General features: G+C 40.8%; 1 protein-coding gene across 1 annotated transcript in view; it reads left to right on the top strand.

Annotated features, from left to right (window-relative positions):
- Positions 1–26,424, top strand: part of LOC139446724 (A disintegrin and metalloproteinase with thrombospondin motifs 9-like) — a 154,081-nt gene that overhangs the window by 53,784 nt on the left and 73,873 nt on the right. The window contains exons 5-8 of the mRNA XM_071228021.1: positions 16,880–16,963; positions 20,677–20,801; positions 21,526–21,566; positions 22,559–22,664. Coding sequence (XP_071084122.1) covers positions 16,880–16,963; positions 20,677–20,801; positions 21,526–21,566; positions 22,559–22,664 — 356 coding nt within the window. The remainder of the gene's footprint in view (positions 1–16,879; positions 16,964–20,676; positions 20,802–21,525; positions 21,567–22,558; positions 22,665–26,424) is intronic.

The raw sequence follows: 26,424 nt of genomic DNA, 5'->3' as shown, positions 1-26,424 counted from the left end.
CAAAGAGATGATATTTTCTTAATAACTTCAATTTCACCATGTTTCCTAATATGATACCATGTTTCATTGTTTATCTAAACTTAATTCAGTGGGAAGATGATAAATTTATGTAAATAATTTGATTTATGTAAATAAATCAATATTTCCTTGGGTCTCAGTTCCATAACTGAATTGTTTTTTACATCTGCACTACGGCTTGCAGCAAAATTTTATGATTTGTAATATTGATGTTTTGGGTTAAACTAAAATTTAAGGAACAATCTCCTTTGTTTCGTACTTTTTTGAATAAATATTGATCAACGTTTTCAAAATGTCATTATTTTTGGAATTGTAAAATCTGCATTGTTATGAAGTAAGTAGAACATTTAAAACATATTTTGAAAGTTATGAGATGCGTTGATATGAATGAGACTACGACATTGTTCTGTTGATCCTTGTATTTGTTCATCTTCCCGAGGGGGGCAGGGGTGGCCCAGTTGTCTAAGGCGCCGCGATTCGCTGTGCAGAGTTGCGTCCCTTGGGCACGCCAGAAACCTATGATTGTGGGTTCGAATCCCGGTTCACCCCGATTATGTTTCTAGGTTTGTCAGCACCATACCCGTGCTCGTGGGTTTCACTGAAGTGGTAAACGTCTGAGACCTGCATCGCTTCGGGCTTTCCACCCACATTAAGCTGACACGCCGTGATATAACTGGAATACTGTTAAAAGCGGCGTTAAACCCAACTCACTCACTCACACTCATCTTCCCGAGGCAAGGGAGTTAACTGACTATAAAAGTCCAGTTTCCACCCTTGTCGAACTAGGCTGGTATTATGGAGTTACATTTTGGCTGGACTAACGAGTCTATGCATAGTCCAGTCAAAATCAGGCACTGAAATTGAAATCTGGTTCGTAAACTGTCGTGCAGATTTCGATCGATTGCATGATTTGCAAAACATGTGCACTGCCAACTTGTTGTCAGCAGATATTTTCCAAATCTTTTCATGTTTTTAATCAAGGTGCTCACGTGATTTGATGCATTTCGCGATGTAAGACCCGTTTTATCACTTTTAAAGTCAGTTAACTCTCTTGCCTCGGGAAGATGGTATTTGTTGGGCTTATGACAATGCAAGTGTAGAAGTATGGCATCACAGATCACAGATTTCCTTTTAAGTTAGATTCTTAAAACAGGACTCATTTTAACCAAACATTTGTGCTTCATCATGTCACAGACTCAAGAAACATAATGTGACGAAGAGAGAAAAAGGCTAGTCAGGTGTATATAACAAACATTTTCCATAAAAAATATTTAGATTTTCTGTAACTTTATATTCAAGCACTTCAGTTGACCAGAAGGACCTAATCCTTTCTGTAAAATAAGAATGGGTAGGAACTACAGTATGAACTGGAGGCTGAGAACTAAAATAGTTGCAAGTACATGTATGTATACTACTCTACAATTGATAGGGATACAGGAATTTGTATCCTGTTTAAAAATTAGTGGACAAAATATTATTGAATTATTTGTTTGTTAATTACCTTCAAATGAAGCCAAAGGATTGAATTCCACTGCATAATCAGAAACTACTTGCATGACGACACTTCCAAACAATCGTTCTCGTTCAGCCCCAAATTGGACATTTCGAATATTCTTAACAAAAGTTAAGTAGTATATATTCCCAGCATTAAAGCATGTTGCTTTGTTAACTGACATGCATGTTTATCATGCTAATGAATTTGAGAAGCGTACCGGTAACTTGAATGTTGGCCTGACCCCTAGAACTGGCATACCGCTTTCACACTATGCACTGATGCAGGGAGGGGGAGCTGGGATGCACATCCCTCTTTGAAGCATCAACCATTTGTACATTCAGAAATTGTATTGATGAGGAGGTATACTTAGAGTAAACATATCAGCACTATGAATAACTCATTTGGTGATATATTTTCCACAAAATTACACGATTATTAACCGAGAATGCCGAATCACGAAATACATCCCTCCTTTTCCAAAACAGTGACTCTGCTGTGTCAGTATCTAATTAGATTCTGACATGCGTTTCATGCCTAGAATCCTATCAAAGACCATGCAGAGAGTCAAGCCATTGCTGCTATCAGGATTAGTACAGACTTTGGAATGTCATGCTGAACATTGGCTAGAACCGTCTTGCATGTGGAATACGTTTATTATCATATACCACCTCATCAATCATAATGCCCAGGTTGGTCTGGGCTGATGTGCTTATTGCATGGATCTGAGTGATGGGGAGGGGAGGGGGGGGGGGGGGGGGGGGGGGGGTTGGCGCCTGGTGCATGCAGCCTCATGGTGCAGCTCTAGCGAGATGGGTTACATGATATTAGAGAGCTTAGTGCTGAACTTGGTGCAGTGGATTTTGATAAGAGGATGTATTACGGTGCAGGAGATGCTTTCAGAATTGCTGAATGGATGAAAGTGACATTAAGTCATGGGATTGTTCGGGGGGGTGGCTGGAGGGTTTGAAATAAGTGCCTGCCTGTAGGCCTGTGGCAGCTTAATCTTTTGTCGGGCCCACAGTCACACTCCGTCACAGTGGTGACCCAGCATAACACCACTGCCACAGGCTAATTTGCATATCAAGTGACCGGACTTTTCTCTTGTTTGTAAACAAACGCGCTTTTTCAGGAATCCGTATAGAACGGACTAATGCAAGTATTTGGGGGCGCTTTACATATTGTTTTGCATAACTATATAGATATGCTACTACAACTGCGACAGTGAGTTGCATGACAATATATATTTATGCATCAAAGTGACTGTGTCGCTAGCTCTCCGTTGGGCTTCGATGACAGCACATGGAGCCGTACAACCAATGTAAACATAGGATAACTACGCAAAAACAAGTAGATTTTTACGTATTTGCATACTTTCTCAATGAAAGTTAACCATTCTTTGACATTTGTTTATGAAAATGTGTAGACTTGTCAAACATGAAACGGATGAAAAGCATATGCAATATCTTGAATGGACTGTGAAAGATGTGACGAATCGTCACATGGCGTTGGCCTGTGGCAGTGGTACTATGCTAGCTGGCTGCCGGCTGCATGGAACTCTGGGTAGGAGAGTGGCCCACAGTTTCAAGTTTTTGTGGGTCTTCATGGCCTCCTGTAAATCTAATGTTGATTTATTTGTCCAATAAGCTGCAATTTTTTAAATGATGACCTGAAGAGTTTAGTCAGGGCCTGCAGCTTCTGATGACAGCCTGATAATTTGTCATATTTCCAACACTGGGGTGGGGTCACTAAAGTGGTTAATGTCCAAGACATGCATCACTAAGGGCTTTTCTCCCACATCAACCTGACATGCTGTTATCAGACGGAAATACTTTCAATGCGGTATTAAAACAAACTCATTCTGGAGATAGACAGAGGGGACCCAGATAGGAGATTGGTTGGTGCCCACATAGGGTATTGGTTGGTATCCAGATGAGGGATTGGTTGGTACCCAGATAGGAGATTGGTTGGTATCCAGATAGGAGATTGGTTGGTATCCAGATAGGAGATTGGTTGGTATCCAGATGGGGGATTGGTTGGTACCCAGATAGGAGATTGGTTGGTACCCAGATAGGAGATTTGTTGGTATCCAGATAGGAGATTGGTTGGTATCCAGATGGGGGATTGGTTGGTACCCAGATAGGGGATTGGGTGGTACCCAGATAGGAGATTGGTTGGTACCCAGATAGGAGATTGGTTGGTACCCAGATAGGGGATTGGTTGGTACCCAGATAGGAGATTGGTTGGTACCCAGATAGGGGATTGGTTGGTATCCAGATAGGAGATTGGTTGGTTTCCAGATGGGGGATTGGTTGGTCAAGGATGGGGGATTGTTGTTCATAGATAGGGGATTGGTTGGTACCCAGATATGGGATTGGTTGGTCACAGATAGGGGATTGGTTGGTACCCAGATAGGGGGTCAGTCACAGACGTCGATGTTAACAAACCAACTGCAGTGGCATGGCTGACCATGGTTTTCAACAAATCCCTTCCAGCTGCCAGACAAAACCTTTCTAGGACAATCTACAGTCATATAGCTGTTGAAACCTTTCTAGGACAATCTACAGTCATATAGCTGTTGAAACCTTTCTAGGACAATCTACAGTCATATAGCTGTTGAAACCTTTCTAGGACAATCTACAGTCATATAGCTGTTGAAACCTTTCTAGGACAATCTACAGTCATATAGCTGTTGAAACCTTTCTAGGACAATCTACAGTCATATAGCTGTTGAAACCTTTCTAGGACAATCTACAGTCATATAGCTGTTGAAACCTTTCTAGGACAATCTACATTCATATAGCTGTTGAAACCTTTCACTCCCTCACTCTTAACAAATATCCCAGCCCTCCATCCATCCCAAATATTAAAAGTTTGGTCCCTTAGAGGGCGTTATTGATCGTCATCTGTTTGTGTGGACAGAGCAAGATTCCTCAGAACAAGCTCAGCCAAAAGAGAAAGAAGGCACTTTTTCTTAAGCCAAATGCTAAAAGGGATATACTATGATAAAAGCACATTCTGATTTGAACATCTGAGCAATTCTGCATACATTTTTGGATCATCAGCTCTTGAAATAGACAACTTCCATCACCAATCTGTCGGCACGTTAAACTCGCCTCTTTATATATACCGACAGGTGAAACCAGATTTAGGAGAAAAAAACTTCAAATAAAAATGTGTAATAACTGGCTGTGTGTAGCGGATTTGTCATCTCATGTTACACAAATGCAGATTTATCGTGGAACTTCAAAGCGCTATGGTAATGAATGTGCTACTTAACAGGTGACATGTAGTTCAGGTGCCTCTCGGCTTCCGGAAAGTGAAGATAAGAGGCAGAAAGTGTCAATTAAAGACACTATAAGAAGTGTAAACCTTCTTGTGAATAGGCCATTATTGTGATATAAGCTTTGCCTAGACTTTATGTGGACTCTTTTGGCTACTGCTCTTGACTGATGAAATGGAAAGCATGATTTTAATGTGTTGCTGAAATGGTTTTGTTCATGAAAGTTTAAATAAAACAAGACAATGATTTAGTGATTGTTAAGAAAATTATAAAAAAAACTTTGCAGTGTAATAATGATTTTGCCATTGTATTGTTAAATTTATATGTTGTAAAACAATTTTGTGATTGCGAGGGGCTAATCAGAGAGATTATTTTGTTTAAAGGGGCACTGATCTAACGCAATTCCCCGGGACTGGTTGTTGCCTTTGTTATTGTTTTTTCCCAGTGAGTACCCGGATGTATAGCAGAAATCTAGACTAGTTCGCGACCTCTGCTGCGCCATTCGTAAGCGCATTAGTCACTTTTATGGGTAGTAATAAGGGCGTATGGTCACATTGATCAACAAAATGAAATACAGTTTTCGAGATAATAAGGAAATGTAGGTATCTTTGTGAGTAGCATCGGTAATGGTGACGAAGTTTTGATAAGTCACTTGCTTGGTAATTTTGCGATTTTCGTTTAAAGTATACAAAGTATATTTTCACCTGAGCATATGCTTTTTTTATAGTGTGTATATTTTTTTACTGTCAAATGTGTAACAAATATATTAAACGTCTAAATATTCAGTTATTTTACAAAGTGACTGAAAAACTTTTCCATATGTATTATTATGACAACAAATTCCAAACATTTTGATGTTTAATGTCATCACCAAGAGACTGAAAATGTTACGTTGAAAAGTACATTTCTAAGTTGTTTGGCTTTTAATCCTACATAAAAATCTGTTGTGATGTTTGTAGGCCCTTTTGATCGTCTTGATCAATCTGGACAGATTTTTTAGCCAAAATGACTGAAATATTTACACATTTTATAAATTGCCTGAGAGAATCACATTTTACAAATTGACGGTAATATATACACGCTTACAAAGGAAAAGACCTGTCACAACAACGTCTATCGCGCATTGAAGAATTTCCCAACCAAGACGTAGAGAAACAAGAATGAATCGGTTCAAATGAAGGAAAAAAATGCAGATATCATAATTACAACCTACCAAATTTACGCGTATAAGTTTTAGGCTGAATATCCACACAAACGAACAATATCCCACTCGTTTGCAGCTGTACAAAGAAACTTATTCGATGTCACGTGTCTCAGTAACAATCATATTTTAAAAGATATATATCGTTTCGGGATATTATAACCGGTGTTCGTTTCTCAACTGATCACTTGGATTGTTTCAGGTGTTTTACATTGGTGTCAAGTCTCAATGGTCGGCTGAGAAAGCCCACGTGACAAGTATTTTCATAACGTCCACGGTTCCTAAAAATTCCATTGAGTGATAGATAACAATGATCAATCAATCAACGTATTATGAGTTAACCCTTTGAACAAAGTATGTTGTTTTTACATCGGCACTTCGCGCCATAATATGAGTGTATTCCCTTGGTTTTAGTAAACCTAGACATGTAAACACTCACTCTTGACATATCCACTGCGCAAGATAACAGTGATTAATCAATCAACGTATTTTCTGTTAATCCTTTGATGACTAGGAACGATCCGTTGATTTACAAAAATAAGTAAATCAACTGATCATTCATCTCTTGCTGGGCTGCCACGTGCATATTACATAACACACATTTCACCTAACTTCAAACCTGGATTTAGATTGAATAATTACCCCAGACACAATAAATGCCAAATGGGAACCTTTGTCAGGTAATCTAAGTGGTGCTACCACTTATTGTACCTGTAATATATTCATTAACTGAGCATCAAGTGAATGACGACAAATACACAAGTGTAGGGTTATTATACGAGAAAACATGGATGACAACAAGGGAGTAGTAATCGTATTATCGACGCAAGCCGAAATCCGAAAATGCTTTCACTGCATGGATACTGTTTTTAGTATTAAACTATAACCATCTTGGGTATTTCCAAATGACGACATCCGATGAGCTCCCTTGTTCTTTTTGTCTATTTGTTTAGGCTGAAGAAATTAATTAACATGCGCCCTTTGTCGAAATCTTTATAGATGACAGTTAACCAATCAGTGTTCAAAAATGCGTAAAACAAATATTGCCCCCAGCCTCCAAGTTTATTTAGCTGTCCTTGCAGACGGTACCCCAGTCTCTGGTCACGCTCAGTTGCGTTGCGTATCATCCGGGTACTCACGGGGGGAAAAACAATAACAAAGGCAACAACCAGTCCGTTAGATCAGTGCCCCTTTAAATCTCAGGTTACCCACAGCATTTCAAGTTTTAGCCCTAACTGACACACGGACAGTTATAGTTGACCCACAACCCTGTCCTTCCACAAAACATTGTACACACACCCCTGTCCTTCCACAAAACATTGTACACACACCCCTGTCCTTCCACATAACATTGTACACACACCCCTGTCCTTCCACAAAACATTGTACACACACCCCTGTCCTTCCACAAAAAAATATACACACATCCCTGTCCTTCCACAAGACATTGTACACACACCCCTGTCCTTCCACAAGACATTGTACACCCCCCCCCTGTCCTTCCACAAAACAATATACACACACCCCTGTCCTTCCACAAAACATTGTACACACACCCCTGTCCTTCCACAAAACATTGTACACACACCCCTGTCCTTCCACAAAACATTGTACACACACCCCTGTCCTTCCACAAAACATTGTACACACACCCCTGTCCTTCCACAAGACATTGTACACACACCCCTGTCCTTCCACAAGACATTGTACACACACCCCTGTCCTTCCACAAAACAATACACACACACCCCTGTCCTTCCACAAAACATTGTACACACACCCCTGTCCTCCCACAAGACATTGTACACACACCCCTGTCCTTCCACAAAACAATATACACACACCCCTGTCCTTCCACAAAACATTGTATCTACAAATAGTCAAATCATAAGACATTCAGTTCACTAATCAACCCTTCCATCAAGAGAGCAATCCATGAACCAATCATTTTAGATAACAATCAATCCATGTATCAATCCATTCACATGTCAATCCACTTTTGCATTCACATAACAATTCATCTATGTAACAATCCATTCACAAGACAATCCATCCATATAACAATTGATTCACATGACAATCCACTTTAAATTCAAGTAACAAGCCATCCATTTAACAATCCTTTCTCATGACAATCTACTTTTACATTCACATAACGATCCATCTATGTAACAATCCATTCACATGTCAATCCACTTTTGCATTCACATAACAATTCATCTATGTAACAATCCTTTCTCATGACAATCAATCCATATAACAATCCATTCACTTGACGATCCATTTTTTCATTTACTTAACAAGCCATCCATTTAACAATCCTTTCTCATGACAATCTACTTTTACATTCACATATCAATCCATCCATGTAACAATCCATTCACATGACAATCCATCCATATAACAATTGATTCACATGACAATCCACTTTAAATTCAAGTAACAAGCCATCCATTTAACAATCCTTTCTCATGACAATCTACTTTTACATTCACATAACAATCCATCTATGTAACAATCCATTCACATGACAATCCATCCATATAACAATTGATTCACATGACAATCCACTTTAAACTCAAGTAACAAGCCATCCATTTAACAATCCTTTCTCATGACAATCCACTTTTTACATTCACATAACAATTTATCAATTTAACACATCATTCACATCTCAATCCACTTTTACATTCACATGACAATCCATCCATGTAACAATCCATTCACATGACAACTCGCTTTTCCATTCATGTATCAATCCATCCATGTAACAATCCATTCATATGACAATCCACTTTTACATTCACATATCAATCCATCCATGTAACAATCCATTCACATGACAATCCATCCATATAACAATCCATTCACATGACAATCCACTTGTACATTCACATATCAATCCATCCATGTAACAATCCATTCACATGACAATCCACTTGTACATTAACATATCAATCCATCCATGTAACAATCCATCAACAAATCAATCCAGGCCACAATCCTCCACCAGACAGTCCACTCGTCACACATATCCATGAATCAGTCATTAAATTATCACTACGTTATCACCAATGTGAATTCACTTCAAACAAACAAACCTGCAACCCTTATTGCTGAAAACTGTGCGAAGGGTTTTAGTTGCATGTGCTTCTTGTTTAGTAAAGATACAAGAAAGATTGTCACTTAAATCTTCCATTTCAGTCAAAAGAAAATGACATCTCTGAAATGATTCCACCCAAATGCATTTGATCACTAGTAAATAAGTGGAAAATAACAGTTTCACGTTCCTCCAGATTGTCTTATCTTGTTTTGGGAGGCTAAGTATAACTGGATGTTTGAAACGCAGTCATTTATGGAGCTGATATTTGTCAGTTTGTGAAAGTGTTTATCACCCACCCTGACTTGATTGGCCATTGGCGGATACTTCAAAAAAACCTACAACTTACAGGGGGTTTACATAACTTCAGCTTCTATTTTTTATGCATCGTTTAAATTCCTTGATGCAAGATGGCATGTTTGAAGAAATAAATTGTATCTTAGCTAAACAATAAAGTTTATTTGTAACACTTGCAATCTACTTCATCTCAAGACTCAGCGGTCAAGGGTAGGAAACATGCACGACTTCTGATTATTTTGTTTTATTTTGTAGTTTTTTTGTGTGAAATAAAGATTTTCCTTTCAATCTTATGAAACTTGACCCATTTCCCTCAGCTTTTTGGATAAGACTGGTGTAAATTATCAAATGCAAATTAGAAATATAATATAAAACATAACTGCCAAAGAATAACCAGTCAGAATTTTTTGGTAAAAAATCCTTTTTCAAGCTGAATTTAAAAAAAATAAATTATTAAATAGATTATGTTCATGAAAAGAAGTTTTTTTCATCCCCTCTTGAAAAGTGTTTCTTTTCCACTTTTATTCCAAATTTGATCATAATCACGAATTGAAACATTTACCATAATCCTGGATTATTAACTTTTAGACTTAACGGTATTTGTTTTTTTCTAAACCACCCTTTGTAACAATTTTTAAAACAAGGAATAGAAATATTAGGCCTAAAAGATTATGTCATGTAAAATTTATTAAAATCTGTTAAAACCTTTAAATCCTGCTTCAATATGAGAGTACAACCATTATAAGGCTTGTGTAAGTAGAACCACCATTACATTCAGTGTATTGCACAGAATAAGTAAGAATTTCTTTTGATTTGAAAACCTGATGCTCTGAGGGAGAGGTTAAACAAAACAGGTTATTTATCTGCTTGAAGAAAGTGATGGCAGGAGAGGGTGTAAGATTTATTCTTCCAGGTGAGTGTGAAGATTGGCAACTAACCGTGTTGATGGGCGCCACTTCTGGGATTTCCTGTCCCAATTATCCCAGCGCTCCTTGTCTTATTCTACCGTAGTTATTCTGGGAAGGTTCACTTCAGTTTTAGTCCTACCTGTTGCAACTTACAGCTTTGTTTGAAAAATCTGACTGTTTATTGCTTGGCTTATATATGATGGTACTCAGGCGCTACCTGTGGACTGTTACAGCACCTGTAGGTAACACACAACTACAGACCTGTAGGTAACACACAACTACAGACCTGTAGGTAACACACAACTACAGACCTGTAGGTTACACACAACCACAGCACCTGCAGGTTACACACAACTACAGACCTGTAGGTTACACACAACCACGGACCTGTAGGTTACGCACAACCACAGCACCTGCAGGTTACACACAACCACGGACCTGCAGGTTACACACAACCTCGGACCTGCAGGTTACACACAACCGCGGACCTGCAGGTTGCACACAACCGCGGACCTGCAGGTTGCACACAACCCGCGGACCTGCAGGTTGCACACAACCGCGGACCTGCAGGTTACACACAACCACGGACAAGTAGGAAGTCTGTACATTGATTGTCTTATAAAATTATGGTACTGAGGTGCGATTTGGATTTTGCCCTGGATTTGGGCAGGGGGTGGGATGGTGAGGTTTTGTCTGATGACAGCATATTGTTTCAGACAGCACGACAAGATATACTATTTTTTATTTTGAAAGAAGTAGTCAACCAAATTCCTGGGGCCGAAAACACATTATTTTTCAGAACATCCAGAATGCCGAGTGAATGATTTTTTGTTCAAAACATGAGGACAATTGTGTTTTCAATGCTTTGGGGAACAGATCCTTATCTTTTTTATTGAGGATGGCTGTGGGTACTGAGCATTAGGGGGAGTATACCAACATTAATGAAGCAGTATTATTTTGCTGGAACCAAAAAAAGTTTGGGGACCCATATACCACGAGGTTATGGCAGTGTAAAGCGTATGCAAACTGTCTTTGTAAAGCTGTGCACAGATATGAACTTGGCTTCTGAAAGAGGTCGACTGTTGAGAAGAAACACATGTTTTCTTAAATAACATACCCAAGTTAAATTACCCACTCAAAGTCTTGAAGACACTTGATCTGACATAAGTATGATCCTAACAACAGTGACCTCCAGTAATTTGCACCTGCTGATGTTTATAGAATGTTAACAGGGCCTGTTAATATGACCTGAAATGTGACCTGAAAAAATACCTCGAAGGTCAGAAGCAGGATTCTGGTCAAGGTAAATGTACATTCTCATCATCTTGATCAACGTAGGCCAATTGAATTCCTCCACTGGTGGTTCTGGCAGTGTAATTCTGCCACTATCAGTCTCAGCTTTTGTAAACCCCGGCTCTGTTTAGTTTGCGTAGTCAGAGCCAAGAGAAATATTTTGATGTGGTTTCAATGAGCTGACCTCATTTTCTCGATCATGCACCATTAATATCTGGCAGTTGCACAATCGGTGAAATAGTGCCTTTGGTTTGTGCAGATTCAGCACGTTTTGTGAAAAGACATTTCTGGAAGAACCTATAGATACGGTGATGGCAGGTCCAGTTTCTATAAATATTGATGATCTATTTCTGTCTAGTAGGTCACTTTGCTTGTTGTGTTCCATGACTGAATAGGTATGAGGTTTTGAAGATGTGTAGATGCCAGTTTAAACGTCATGTCAAGATCATAGGAAAACAATCTTCCCTTTTGTAAACTTTATATTTGGAAGAAAGGATTAACCAAACAAAGAATTATGAATATTATGCTTTGTCTGAGGACAAGGGTTGAAAGGGAGTAGATAGTAATGTTGGGATTTAAGCCAAGATCTTCAGCTTGCCACCAACACTTTAACCACTAGGCTACCTCACTACTCCATCATGTTTGTTTGTTTGTTTGTTGTTTAATGCCACACTCAGCAATATTCCAGCTATATGATGTAGGTCTGTATATAATCAAATCTGGACCAGGCAATCCAGTGATTGATGTCATGAGTATTGATCCATGTAATTGGGATACGATGACATGCATCAACCAAGTCAGTGAGTCTGACCACCCGATGCTATTAGTTGCCTCTTGCGACAAGCACCTCTTACGACAAGCATAGTCACCTTTTACGGCAAGCATGGGTTGCTGAAGACCTATTCTACTCCGGATCTTCACATGTAACTTCCATCTTGTACAACCGTAAAATACAGCAGACCAAGCCTGCCCTGGAATCCCCACAATGTATGGTAGGGAGTAGCTTATAGATCTAGTATTGTTGTAGTGCCACCTTGAAGACAGTCCTGTTTGTGCCAAGAGCTGTTGTAGTGCCACCTGGAGAGAGTACTGTATGTACTGAGAGTTTGTAGCACCGCCTGGTGAGAGTACTGTATGTACTGAGAGTTTGTAGCGCCACCTGGTGAGAGTACTGTATGTACTGAGAGTTTGTAGCGCCACCTGGTGAGAGTACTGTATGTACTGAGAGTTTGTAACACCACCTGGTGAGAGTACTGTATGTATTGAGAGTTTGTAGCGCCCCCGATTGAGAGTACTGTATGTACTGAGAGTTTGTAGCGCCATCTTGTGAGAGTACTGTATGTACCTAGAGTTTGTAGCGCCACCTTGAAGACAGTCCTGTTTGTGCCAAGAGCTGTTGTAGTGCCACCTGGTGAGAGTACTGTATGTACTGAGAGTTTGTAGCGCCACCTGGTGAGAGTACTGTATGTACTGAGAGTCTGTAGCGCCACCTGGTGAGAGAGCTGTTGTAGAACCACATGGTTGAAGTACCGAGAGTACCGAAATCTCACCCAGTGTTGAAGATGGTCAGTACAGAGAGTCTGGTAGTCGTTGTTGTAGAGTTAGGCATAACATGGAGAACATAGAGCTGCTCCAGATATAAACACTGGTGCCTACGTTTACTCTAGCAGTGACCAGCCCTACAGGAATCCCTTACCTTCCCCACTGATGACCTTCCAGATAGCCTGCATCCGGATCTCTCCATCAATACACCTCGTGACCTTCAGTCAGTTGGGAAATGTTGCATCCATATTTGTTACTTCCAGAAGTGAAGTAGTTTGGTCAGAGAGGTCGGCCAGATGCCATGAAACATCGCCATCTGAATATTGGTTCTACGGACCAAACAGGTGGATTTAGAGGATGTCACATAGCTCAGGGAGGAGAGATGCATGTAAAATTGTTGTTAAGTCTTTGAATGGCATTTAGAATTTATACAGATAAAGGGGAGAATGTATGGATGTGAGCTTCTTTATTATGAGGAAAAGGTGATGAAGGAGTAAGCATATACTTCTCTCTCTCTTGAATTATTGGGGGCGGTGTGATAGCCTAGTGGTTAAAGCGTTCGCTCAGCACGCAGAAGACTCGGGTTCGATTCCCCACATGGGTACAATGTGTGAAGCCCATTTCTGGTGTCCCCCGCCGTGATATTGCTGGAATATTACTAAAAGCGGTGTAAAACCACACTCACTCACTCTTATCTGTGGTTCATAAGCCATCTTTTTCATAGACAGAATGGCACAACAAATGAAAATATTTATGTTTTCACTGTTTACTTGCACTACTGAATTGTGTTTAGTGGAACAGTTACTAAAGCAAACCTTTCAGGTCAAAATCGATATTTTTTACTTAGTGTGCGACTGTGAACAATACTTGTATTGAGAAGTAAAAAAGTGTGATCCACTGATGCATCTGTGTATCGACCCCCGCTAATCTCAACTGACAGCATCGTTCTTGATCGACACGTGATCTGCATCCTCTCAACATAGTGTTAGACATCCACACAGAAGTCCAGAGTTTATGAAGTTTATAAAGCCTAGACAATAACTGAATTCCAATCTCCCCAAAATGGGGGATTACGTCAGGCAGGGTCAGACATTGTTTTCACTTTGTCTGGGTCAAACAAGGAAGTCCACAGCATGTGGGTTCCAACACATGCATGGTGTTGACGAGAAATCGGCAAGATTGCTGTCTGACTTGAAACAAAAGGCTATTATCAACATGGTGTTCTCTTCATCTTGAGCCAGGGCTTTTAAAGTGGTATAATTTTCGCTGATGTTTATATACATTCTAACGTCAACCTCCTGTATGATCATGGATTTCAAGTTTTGAGCCAATTTTGTTGAGTTTGAAGTCTTAACCATCTGAAATTCGTCTCATCTTCCCGAGAAAGCAGTATTTGATGAGAGAAATGTGCTGCATGTGAGATATCTACTCCACAAGCAGAACATATGAGACAAGTAGTTCTATTTCTGATCATCAAGATTACATAGGAGGCTCTTGATATTTTGAGGATTGATACCAACGGCTATTTATAGTTATTTGTTTATCCATGTATGTATATGAGAGACAATATGCTGAGTGTATAGTATATAGGACAGGGGTGACCTAAGAGAAGACAACTCAAATCAGTAACCTGGCTGCTTGTCATCCTGTGAGTGAGTGAGTGAGTGAGTGAGTGAGTGGGGGAGTGAGTGAGTGAGTGAGTGAGTGAATGGGTGGGTAAGTGAGTGAGTGAGTGAGTAGGTGGGTTTTGGGTGAGTGAGTGAGTGAGTGGGTGGGTAGGTGGGTGGGTGTAGGGGTGAGTGAGTGAGTGAGTGGGTGGGTAAGTGAGTGAGTGAGTGAGTAGGTGGGTTTGGGGTGAGTGAGTGAGTGAGTGGGTGGGTAGGTGGGTGGGTGTAGGGGTGAGTGAGTGAGTGAGTGGGTGGGTAGGTGGGTGGGTGTAGGGGTGAGTGAGTGAGTGAATGTGTGGGGGAGTGAGTGAGTGAGTGAGTGAATGGGTGGGTAAGTGAGTGAGTGAGTGAGTAGGTGGGTTTGGGGTGAGTGAGTGAGTGAGTGGGTGGGTAGGTGGGTGGGTGTAGGGGTGAGTGAGTGAGTGAGTGGGTGGGTAGGTGGGTGGGTGTAGGGGTGAGTGAGTGAGTGAATGTGTGGGGGAGTGAGTGAGTGAGTGAGTGAATGGGTGGGTAAGTGAGTGAGTGAGTGAGTAGGTGGGTTTGGGGTGAGTGAGTGAGTGAGTGGGTGGGTAGGTGGGTGGGTGTAGGGGTGAGTGAGTGAGTGAGTGGGTGGGTAGGTGGGTGGGTGTAGGGGTGAGTGAGTGAGTGAATGTGTGGGGGAGTGAGTGAGTGAGTGAGTGAATGGGTGGGTAAGTGAGTGAGTGAGTGAGTAGGTGGGTTTTGGGTGAGTGAGTGAGTGAGTGGGTGGGTAGGTGGGTGGGTGTAGGGGTGAGTGAGTGAGTGAATGTGTGGGGGAGTGAGTGAGTGAGTGAGTGAATGGGTGGGTAAGTGAGTGAGTGAGTAGGTGGGTTTTGGGTGAGTGAGTGAGTGAGTGGGTGGGTAGGTGGGTGGGTGTAGGGGTGAGTGAGTGAGTGAGTGGGTGGGTAGGTGGGTGGGTGTAGGGGTGAGTGAGTGAGTGAATGTGTGGAGGAGTGAGTGAGTGAGTGAGTGAATGGGTGGGTAAGTGAGTGAGTGAGTGAGTAGGTGGGTTTTGGGTGAGTGAGTGAGTGAGTGGGTGGGTAGGTGGGTGGGTGTAGGGGTGAGTGAGTGAGTGAGTGGGTGGGTAGGTGGGTGGGTGTAGGGGTGAGTGAGTGAGTGAATGTGTGGGGGAGTGAGTGAGTGAGTGAGTGAGTGAATGGGTGGGTAAGTGAGTGAGTGAGTGAGTAGGTGGGTTTTGGGTGAGTGAGTGAGTGAGTAGGTGGGTGGGTGTAGGGGTGAGTGAGTGAGTGAGCTTTAGGCCAATCTCTCCCTTTATCACTAACCTTCAAATGCTTATGCTATTTTTAAAGTGACTTTTCCAGATTTGCAAAACAAGATGTCGTCCCCATGAAACCCATGTTTACCATGTGCAATAGTCAGAATCAAAGTTCACTTAATCCTGCATTGTACATTGGCAGAGTTTTCTAATGGGTTCATCTGTAGCCCCAATCAGTGACATGATAGACAAAGTGATATCATATGATGAACGAATGAGCAGTAGTGGTTACCACGGATACCAAGCAAAAACCCTTTGTCCATCTTCCCGAGGCAAGAGCGTCCACTACCCTGTTTATCAAAGTCTTGTTTCCACTCTTGACACATCAAGCCCGATTTCCTGTGCTAATTATGATTGGACTATCACATATATTGATAGTCCAATCAGAGAATGTTTCACAAAATCAAGATCCAGGTTACAAAATAATGGCTGCTGCCATAGCTTGCCAAATTTGAGCTGAAACATTTTTTAACATTTAAGTGAAGACAAGTATTTTCTAAGTCTTTCCAAGTTATTAATCCAAGTCGCCCAAGTACTTCACTTATAAGCAGCACGATGATGAAAACAGTCATTCCAAGAACTGGTTCAGATTCGTATGAAAGTGTTTTACTACTGCCTGTCTTTGTTGACACGAATATGTCATTTCCATCTTCTAAACCCCTCAACGATTGCCTTTGCTGTCAGATATGAAATCGTAAATATTTTCGTTATCTGAAAGACCAGGTCTTCGTCTGTGGTAGTCGCCAATGTTTATTCAGCTAATCATGCTTTCCTTCTGTTGCAGGTAACTAATATATACAAGCATCCCTCAATAGGCAACTTTATCAATATAGTCGTAGTGAAGATACTAGAACCAGGACCTGCTGATGTGAGTATTCAACATTACTTGTACTTTATATTACCTGTAGTTATTCTGAGGCCAAATTGGGCCACGGGTGGCCCAGTCGTCTAAGGCCCCGCTGTGCAGAGTTGCCTCCCTTGGGCATGCCAGATGATTGTGGGTTCGAATCCCGGTTCGCCCCGATTATGTTTCTAGGTTTGTCAGCACCATACCCATGCTTGTGGGTTTCACCGAAGTGGTAAACGTCTGAGACCTGAATCACTTCGAGCTTTCCTCCCACATTAAGCTGACATGCCGTGATATAACTGGAATACTATTAAAGCGGCGTTCAAACCCAACTCACTCACTCATTCAGAGGCCAAACATTTGATGTTTGTAGTGGATGGGGTGATCAGACTGCTGATGCAAAAATGATTTTAATAATTGTAGTACTATGAGGAGGTCTAATTAGGAGATAAACATACTGTGTTTTCAATGTGTGTCTACCTTGTTCAGTGTAGAGGTAGGTTACCTGTAGATTTAACCACGTTAAATTGAATTTGGAACCGAATGTGCCATCAAACCAACTGTTTCAATCAGAGAGAGTTTATTATGACTTAATAGCCTCTGATTGACCAATCAGAATCAAGTAATTCCCAAATTTGTGGTAGAATGCCCCATAATCATAACATAAGGACTCAAAGATGCTAAGGGCCGATCATTTGATATTGGTGAAGGGCTGGGATGTGTTCCAGGAAAATAATTTGTTCCAGAACACATTGAACCAATATCATTTTTGCCTCTGATTTTGTGATAAGAATTGACTGTTTGTTGGACATACTTGATGTTGATAGAGAATGTATTATGAAAATAATAAATAACAATTGGTCAGAAAAAGTAATAGTATGTCTTGACACAAACGTCTTCTGTTTCTTACAAAATTCACAGGATGTTTCCCCATACCCCCTTCCAAGTATTAAATTCTAGGTCTCTGTCACACAGATGAAGCTGTTGCATGAAACAAACTATTCAGTAAATTGTTCTGTGATGTTTGTCAACTTTGACCCTGGTTGGAAATGGACACAGCGGAACTGTCAATCTTAAAGACTGACACATGACCATGGTTTTACTACACATGACAGAACCAGAGAGACCTTTCACCCAGGAATATTTCAGACGTAATTGTAAATTTGATTTAGCCAAGGCATATAAGCCTGTCCGCTACCACAAATCATCCTGTAATTATCTCCCCTTGAACTTGCATCAAAGAGAGGCTCTGTTATCAGCAGAGAAATATATGCAAATTATGATTAGGTCATGGGTGATTGCCTTTGAAATAAAGTTTAGCAAATTCTCACAATTAGCCAATGAAGGTCAACCTCCCTTTGTCAAAAAGAACAAAGCACAAGAGATGGAATAGAAAACAGTTTATGGCGAGAAAAAAAAAATCTTGCTGAAAAATATTATTATACAAGATATCCAAATAATGAAGAACACCCACAAGGTTGATTCCTTTGAATTTATTTTGTGATCGGGGGACAATTTTCCAAAAGGGTTTGACTTTTGGTCTGATATCATGTGAAAGAGTTATGATAAAATATGTGTAAATGTCAGTTGTGTGGGAAACAGCGCCACGTGGTGACAGTGGGTCACACATTTATCATACACAATCTTCTTATCGCATATCTGCTTATGCTAAGGTTACAACTTCAAAAAGAGCTTGCAAATCTGAACAATATGGGTTTGAAGAATTTTGTTTCTTTTCTTTTGAAAACGAAAAGGTGAAAAAAAATGTGCTGAGTGTAAAACTTGTTTATTGCTTATTTTTTTTATATGTTAGGCAGGTGTGGGTTTTGTGCCATACCGTATTCGCGTAATAAGCGCCCCGCTCTAATAAGCGCCCACGGCGATATTTGCTAAAATATTGGCTAGTGAACAATCTTAATTAGCACCCCTTCCGAATGATCAATGTACTCAAGACTTATTTGTTTGTGTGTAATATGCACTCGTGTGTCAACTCTGTCTTTTTTTCTCACCCAAATTGTATTCTAATAAGAGCCCCTATTTCTAATTTTGAGAGCGCCCCGGGCGCTTATTACGTCGAATACGGTATTTTCCTTTGTGGGATACACACCTGTGGATCATGCTCACACCCTTTTCAAGTTTTGCGTGTGGGTGACACACAGGCAGAACGTCACGGTTTCAATTGAAGTATTGGCTTAAACTGGAAGAGAAGAAACTTAATCAAAACATATTAGCAACTGTAAATTTTATAATTCCTAAGAAAACACTTCCTCTGTTACGTCATATCCATAAAACCCGTTTTAGTAACCAGTGCTACAGATAAGCTGAATATTTACGTAAAATATCCCCCAAAAATATTCAAAACCCAATAACTTTCAATTAACATGCGGACAGAAACGCATGCATTAAATGAAAAACTCAAATGTATAAAAACATCATGCGTAAATACTAAATAAATAACCAATGAATCTTTTTCAGTATGCGGACAACGGAGCTACTTTCCATTACACAATTAACAGCGAATTGACTTTCCAAGTCAAGACTTAATTCAGAATTGTTATATACATCTAAAACATTTCTTCTTTTTTTAAATCTCAAAATGTTGACTCATTTTTGGAAAAGCCCAATAGAGTGATGAAGTGAAAAGATATTGGTTACCAATGAAAAATGTAATAACCCAAATAAAATAGAAACCCTCGTGTAAAAACTGAATTGCTCAAAAAGTTATTTGGAACTCTGTAGTAACTATAAAATAGAAAACACTGGAATATTTTTTGTTGTCTCAGTATTAACAAAACTAAATTATTTGCTGCCCTGTAAAAAATGTGTCGTGAAAAAACTAAAAACATTGACACCTCTTTCACAGCAAAAAAATGTGAGACTTGAATCAGCGACCCTCAGACTCTAACCAGACAGTCTAGTGTGAGTTTACCCTTGTGGTAGCCATTTTTGTAATGCAGTCATTTCTGTTATAGTGATTTTCTGTGTAAAAATGCGGAAATAACAATTAAAAAACTCGAACTGCATTGTCTGCCCATGTAATGTGCACTATGCCCCCTTCTGCGCAGCTGTAGGAAGTGTGTCAGAAGAAAACATGGTACTGAGAAATATGATACTGGGTAGGACAGACATAGTCCCTGACATTCATGATTGCGATTATAAAAAGGGTTTGATATAAGTAATGTGGCTTATGACTTGATACAAAGACTGCAATCCATTACATGGTATGAAAGTTCAATTCAGTATTGTTTTGTCACACTAGACAGCTTGGCTTCAGCATGAACAAGTACAGCGTTTGTTTAGTGGTTCCTCATGGATATCGATGTTTACTAAAGCTTGAGACCCGTGAAGATCCAAGGAAGAATAGGGCTTACCAACCCATGCTTGCCGTAAAAGGCAACTATGCTTGCCGTAAGAGGCAACTAATGGGATCGGGTGGTCAGGCTTGCTGACTTGGTTGGTGCATGTAATTGATCCCAATTGCGAAGATTGATTCTCATGATGTCAATCACTGGGTTGTCTGGTCCAGACTCGATTATTTACAGTCCGCCATCATATAGCTGGAATATTGCTGAGTGCGGCGTTAAACAACAAACAAAACTAAAGCTTGATACAAGATCTGTTGTTTGCAAGCTTTAGTCTACATTTATCAGTAACATAAACTGATTCATAACAAGAGCAGTGAAAAAAGAATTTCAATGAAATTTAAGATTTAATTGGTAAATCTTCTTCTTCAGCTCAAATTAAAAATCACTGAAAATGCAGCCATGACACTGAAGGATTTCTGTAAATGGCAGAAGGAGTCCAATGAACAGGATATCGACCACCCAAACCACCATGACACCGCCATCTTATTGACAAGGTAAGGAGGAGATAGTATAAGGATTTTTCCATCAAAGGATGCCATCACTGGAAAATATAGGACGAATAAAAAATAATGTCATTTATGATTCCTTTTTTTTAGACCCGTGAAGAATCGGGGTATAATAAGTTGTCAGCAATCTATGCTTGCTGTAAAAGGCGACTATGCTTATGGTATAGGGCGACTGGTCCAGACTCGATAATTTGCCGTGATATAGCTGGAATATTACTGAGTGTGGCATAAAACAACAAACCAACCAACCAAATTGTCACATTATCTTATGACATAAGCATTCGTCAACGTACTTCACTGACAAGTATGTTTACATCAAAAGTGAACAGCATAAATGTTTTGAAGCATGTTCCATCACAATTCATGATATCTTCATTTCGCTGTGTTAAACAACAAACAAACAAAAAAATCTGAATTTTGACAATCAAAACACTTGTGACATCTCCATTGGTTAATACACTGTATGTGTCGGATGTTGCCATTCTATGTGGAACAGAAAGGGTCAACCTCAGTGCCTCAAAAGAGCATAATGGGTGGTCACTTCACTGTGACTTCACTGATTGTCATCAAATTCTGACGTGCGGATTGTTGAGGATTCTATCAATCGTTGGTTTGCCTGGCCAAGCTCATCATTCTCTCAATCATTGTCACAAATTATTTCTTATATAACATATTCTTCTGTAAAATAAAAGTTGCTCTTTCTTTTTTCCAGAAAAGATATCTGTCGAGCTGTAGGAAAGTGCGATACGCTAGGTAAGTAACAATGTTGCAGCGGTCTGTGAGTCTTGTGTAATACAAACTTCATCTTAGGTGCCTCATCCTCACCCACACATCGTCAATTACCCAGTGGATCATATCTCCTTGAGTTATGACAAATACCCTAGACCCTTTCACCACTTTGTTTCGGATGGGATGACACCAGCTCCTTCTCTCTTATCACCAACTTACTACAGGATTTATCTCCCTTGGGTGGCTCTTTTAAGCATTGGCTCATTCAAATCGGGCTAAGAATGAAGCTATTGTGGCGAATGGGTCCACAGTATTTATCATTATTGATGGCAATTTGATACATTGGATAATCAGTGATGCACTTTGCAAAGATATATCTGTAAACATAAACTGTTTTGTAGATACTATGTGGCAGTGTATTTGTGTACCAGATGCGATTCCGAATTGCCACGATTATGTTTCATGGTCTGTCATCACCCTAATCCTGCTCGTGGATTTCACTTCAGTGGCTCAGTCTCCTAAGGTGCCACACCTCACTGCGGTGAGTTGTGTCCCTTGGGCGCTCCAGGAACCTATGATCGTGGGTTCGAATTCAAGTTTGCCCTGATTATGTTTCTAGGTTTGTCAGCACCATATCTAGACTAACATCTAATCTCTGAAATGAACATATTTTACAGAAAAAACAGTCGTTAACTTATAGTTATAAAATATAATAAAAAGGAGCCTAGAGACTTTCTTCATTGTCAGATGCTGCAGTAACCTAACCTTCCAAACATTATAGACTTGCAAGGGCTGTATTGGACATATTTCTTTCAGGGTCTGTATGACAGACTACACCATAACCATGTGTGGGTTTCACCAAAGTGGTAAATGTCTGAAACCTGTATCACTTCAGGCTTTCCTCCCACATTAAGCTGACATGCCTTGATATAACTGGAATACAGTTCAAAGCGGCATTAATCCCAACTCACTCACTCTTAATGTTTTGAATGTATTGTATCTGAATTTTCTTGTAGGTCTAGCTGAGCTGGGCACGATTTGCGATCCAATCCGGAGCTGTGCAATCATTGAAGACAACGGCATCAGCGCAGCTTACACCATCGCACATGAACTTGGACATGTGTAAGTCCCGAGTTATTTTATGTGCATCTTTGTAATTATTGAGGGGATGTAGTTGGCTAAGTGTTGAAAAGAAAAGGTGATAGTATTTTATTATCACCATGGTAACAACATAAGCAAGTTGATAAAAAACATACAAGACACATATAATAACCATTGTGTATGTCATATTAACAAATTAATTTTTTATATTTTCACTGCAACAATTTATAGAATTTTGATACTAATGTGATATATATAAGTGTATCTTTCCGATTTTTCTAAACTTTGTCAGAACGTACTGTGAAAAAATAGAAATATTCCTTAATAATAAGCTGTCCAGCCTATGTCTATCTCCTTTGATATCTCAAATAATGATTCATGTGACAAAGGAAGTATGACTGTTATACACATACCATTAGCCTAGTGACTTTTGTTTCATAAATCAAAGAATGATATTGTACATTGCCAACCTATGACGAGTATGATCTTGGAGGAGTCCAAATTTACTACCCAGGTCCCTGACCCCCGATTACCCGACCCTACCCAGGTCCTTGACCTCCGATTACCCGACCCTACCCAGGTCCCTGACCCCAATTACCCGACCCTACCCAGGTCCCTGACCCCAATTACCCGACCCTACCCAGGTCCCTGACCCCTGACCCCCAATTACCCGACCCTACCCAGATCCCTGACCCCCAATTACCCGACCCTACCCAGGTCCCTGACTCCCAATTACCCGACCCTACCCAGGTCCCTGACTCCCAATTACCCAACCCTACCCAGGTCCCTGACCCCCGATTACCCGACCCTACCCAGGTCCCTGACCCCAATTACTCGACCCTACCCAGGTCCCTGACCCCCGATTACCCGACCCTACCCAGGTCCCTGACCCCCAATTACCCGACCCTACCCAGGCCCCTGACCCCCAATTACCCAACCCTACCCAGGTCCCTGACCCAATTACTCGACCCTACCCAGGTCCCTGACCCCCGATTACCCGACCCTACCCAGATACCCGACTCCCAATTACCCGACCCTACCAAGGTCCTTGACCCCCGATTACCTGACCCACCCAGATACCTGACCCCCAATTACCCAACCCTACCCAGGTCCCTGGCCCCCAATTACCCAACCCTACCCAGGTCCCTGACCCCAATTACTCGACCCTACCCAGGTCCCTGACCCCCGATTACCCGACCCTACCCAGATACCTGACTCCCAATTACCCGACCCTATCAAGGTCCCGGACCCCAATTACCCGACCCTACCCAGGTCCCTGACCCCCAATTACCCGACCCTACCCAGGTCCCTGACCCCCAATTACCCAACCCTACCCAGGTCCCTGACCCCAATTACTCGACCCTACCCAGGTCCCTGACCCCCGATTACCCGACCCTACCCAGATACCTGACTCCCAATTACACGACCCTACCCAGGTGCCTGACTCCCAATTACCCGACCCTACCCAGGTCCCTGACTCCCAATTCCCCGACCCTACCCAGGTCCCTGACTCCCAATTACCCGACCCTACCCAGGTCCCTGACCCCCAATTACCGACCCTACCCAGATACCTGACTCCCAATTCCCCGACCCTACCCAGGTCCCTGACTCCCAATTACCCGACCCTACCCAGGTCCCTGACCCCCAATTACCGACCCTACCCAGATACCTGACTCCCAATTACCCGACCCTACCCAGATACCTGACCCCCAATTACCCGACCCTACCCAGGTCCCTGACCCCACTTACCCGACCCTACCCAGGTCCCTGACCCCAATTACCCGACCCTACCCAGGTCCCTGACCCCTATTACCCGACCCTATCCAAGTACCTGATCCCCTATTACCCGACCCTACCCAGATACCTGACCCCCTATTACCTTATCCTACCCAGGTCCCTGACCTTCTATTATCCGACCCTACCCAGGTACCCACTGTAGGTGTCAGTGCTGGGTACAATTGTTTTACTAGATCCCTGACAAAAACTAATGGAATGTATAGTCCAAAAGAATGCGAACATTAGCAACTTGCAGTGTAACCATGGAGTTTTATTATCATTGCCATTTAACAGTATATCATGTTACTCACCACGAGTTTAGTGGGTACCTGGGTCCCACTCAGGACTCACCCGACCTGAATACCGGCGCTGCCCAACCCAGCCCTAATGATACATATTTTTTATTCCAATTTAAAACATTATCATTCACTAAAGTCACCTCAGAGACTGCGTAGGAATACTCACCCATTTATTATATAATACCAAGCAATTTGCAGCGATATTAGCTTTCAAAAGCAATCACACGTAAGAAAGACCCGTGAAGATGCGGAGTAGAACAGGTCTTCAGAAACCCATGCTTGCTGTAAAAGGCGACTATACTTGTCATAAGAGGCAACAAACGGGATCGGTTGATGTATGCCATCGTATCCCAATTGCGTGGATCGATGCTCATGATGTCAATCACTGGATTGTCTGGTCCAGACTTGATTATTTACAATGCCGTAATATTGCTGGAATAGTGCTGAGGGCAGCATTTAACAGCAACCAAACACATAAGAAAACCTATTGTGAAACAATAGGCAATAGCTTCAAAAGCAAATAGGTATCACTTTGATGTAATGAGCTTATTGAAAGTAGTGCCTACTGGGTGGCCGCATTTGCATATCTATCTGATCGTAATACCCAGTTTTGAGTTTATTGCACCCTTTTATCATGTGTTAAACCAGAAAATAAACTCTTTAAACAGACACTGAAGTTAGACCTTGAATAATTATATGGTGTCACATGCTACACAAAGCTGTGAGATGGTCTGTTAAATTTATTTTGTTCAAACAGTTTTTTTTAAAATTTTATATACTTGTTTACTAGTGTGTTTCAAAGCTTGAACATGCCTAGACTGTTGAATTGACAAATATATTCTACTTCCATTGTGGTTAATATTCATCTGACTAGTTCGGGGACTGTCTGTAGGTATACTGAATATATATGACACTAACTACTTTGTTGACGCAAAACTCAAATAACTATTTATTTGATTTATGATCATTTATTTACGTATTAAGTTTATTATGGAATTGAATGAGAAAGGCTACATGCTTATAGAGGTTAATGGATTTAGTTCAAATTTTGATGCTTGTTGAGGACACGTGAAAGACGGAGACTTGAAGATTTCCGTCTATGTGTTGGAACTCAGGAGATAACTTAAGAGTATAAAAAGAGGATCTACCACAGACTGTTTACCTAATGACAACTTACAGGAACTCTACAGATTAATGATTGGAGAATGTTGATAAATGCTGCTAGACTAACAACATCTCTCATAACAGTGGATAAAATTTCTGTAAAAACGTGGTGGGAAAATATCAAGAAAATGGCACCCACTTCACAAACTTTACTTTGAAACCTTAGGCATATTGCTATGAATACATATCTCAATGAAAGATAAGTTGTTACATAAACATCAAGGCATGATTGTCTTAGCATGTTAACCTTTAACTAGTTGTCAGACAACATGTTTTATCCCTTAAGCTTGCACTCATAGCCAACGTTGGAAATGACATATTTTATGAGCCATATCGCTGTGTTTATAAAAACATGTAATGTGAGAATTTCTTATTTTCTTTGTGCAAATGTTATCTGACTTTGAAATTGGAGTCAAATTTTCAAGTTTTGAAAGGTGATGTCAAGACATTGCTCTATCATGTCCACACATATCTTGTATTATAGCCATTGATAGCTGTATGAAATGAAACAATGACATGCTGAGGTATTATATTCAACTATT

This window comes from Haliotis cracherodii, unplaced genomic scaffold (genome assembly GCF_022045235.1).
Source record: "Haliotis cracherodii isolate W230 unplaced genomic scaffold, xgHalCrac1.p SCAF_6, whole genome shotgun sequence".
In the NCBI taxonomy this organism is placed as follows: domain Eukaryota; kingdom Metazoa; phylum Mollusca; class Gastropoda; order Lepetellida; family Haliotidae; genus Haliotis; species Haliotis cracherodii.
The sequence above is the reverse complement of the archived record's forward strand: the minus strand, read 5'-3'. Positions and strand labels throughout refer to the sequence as shown.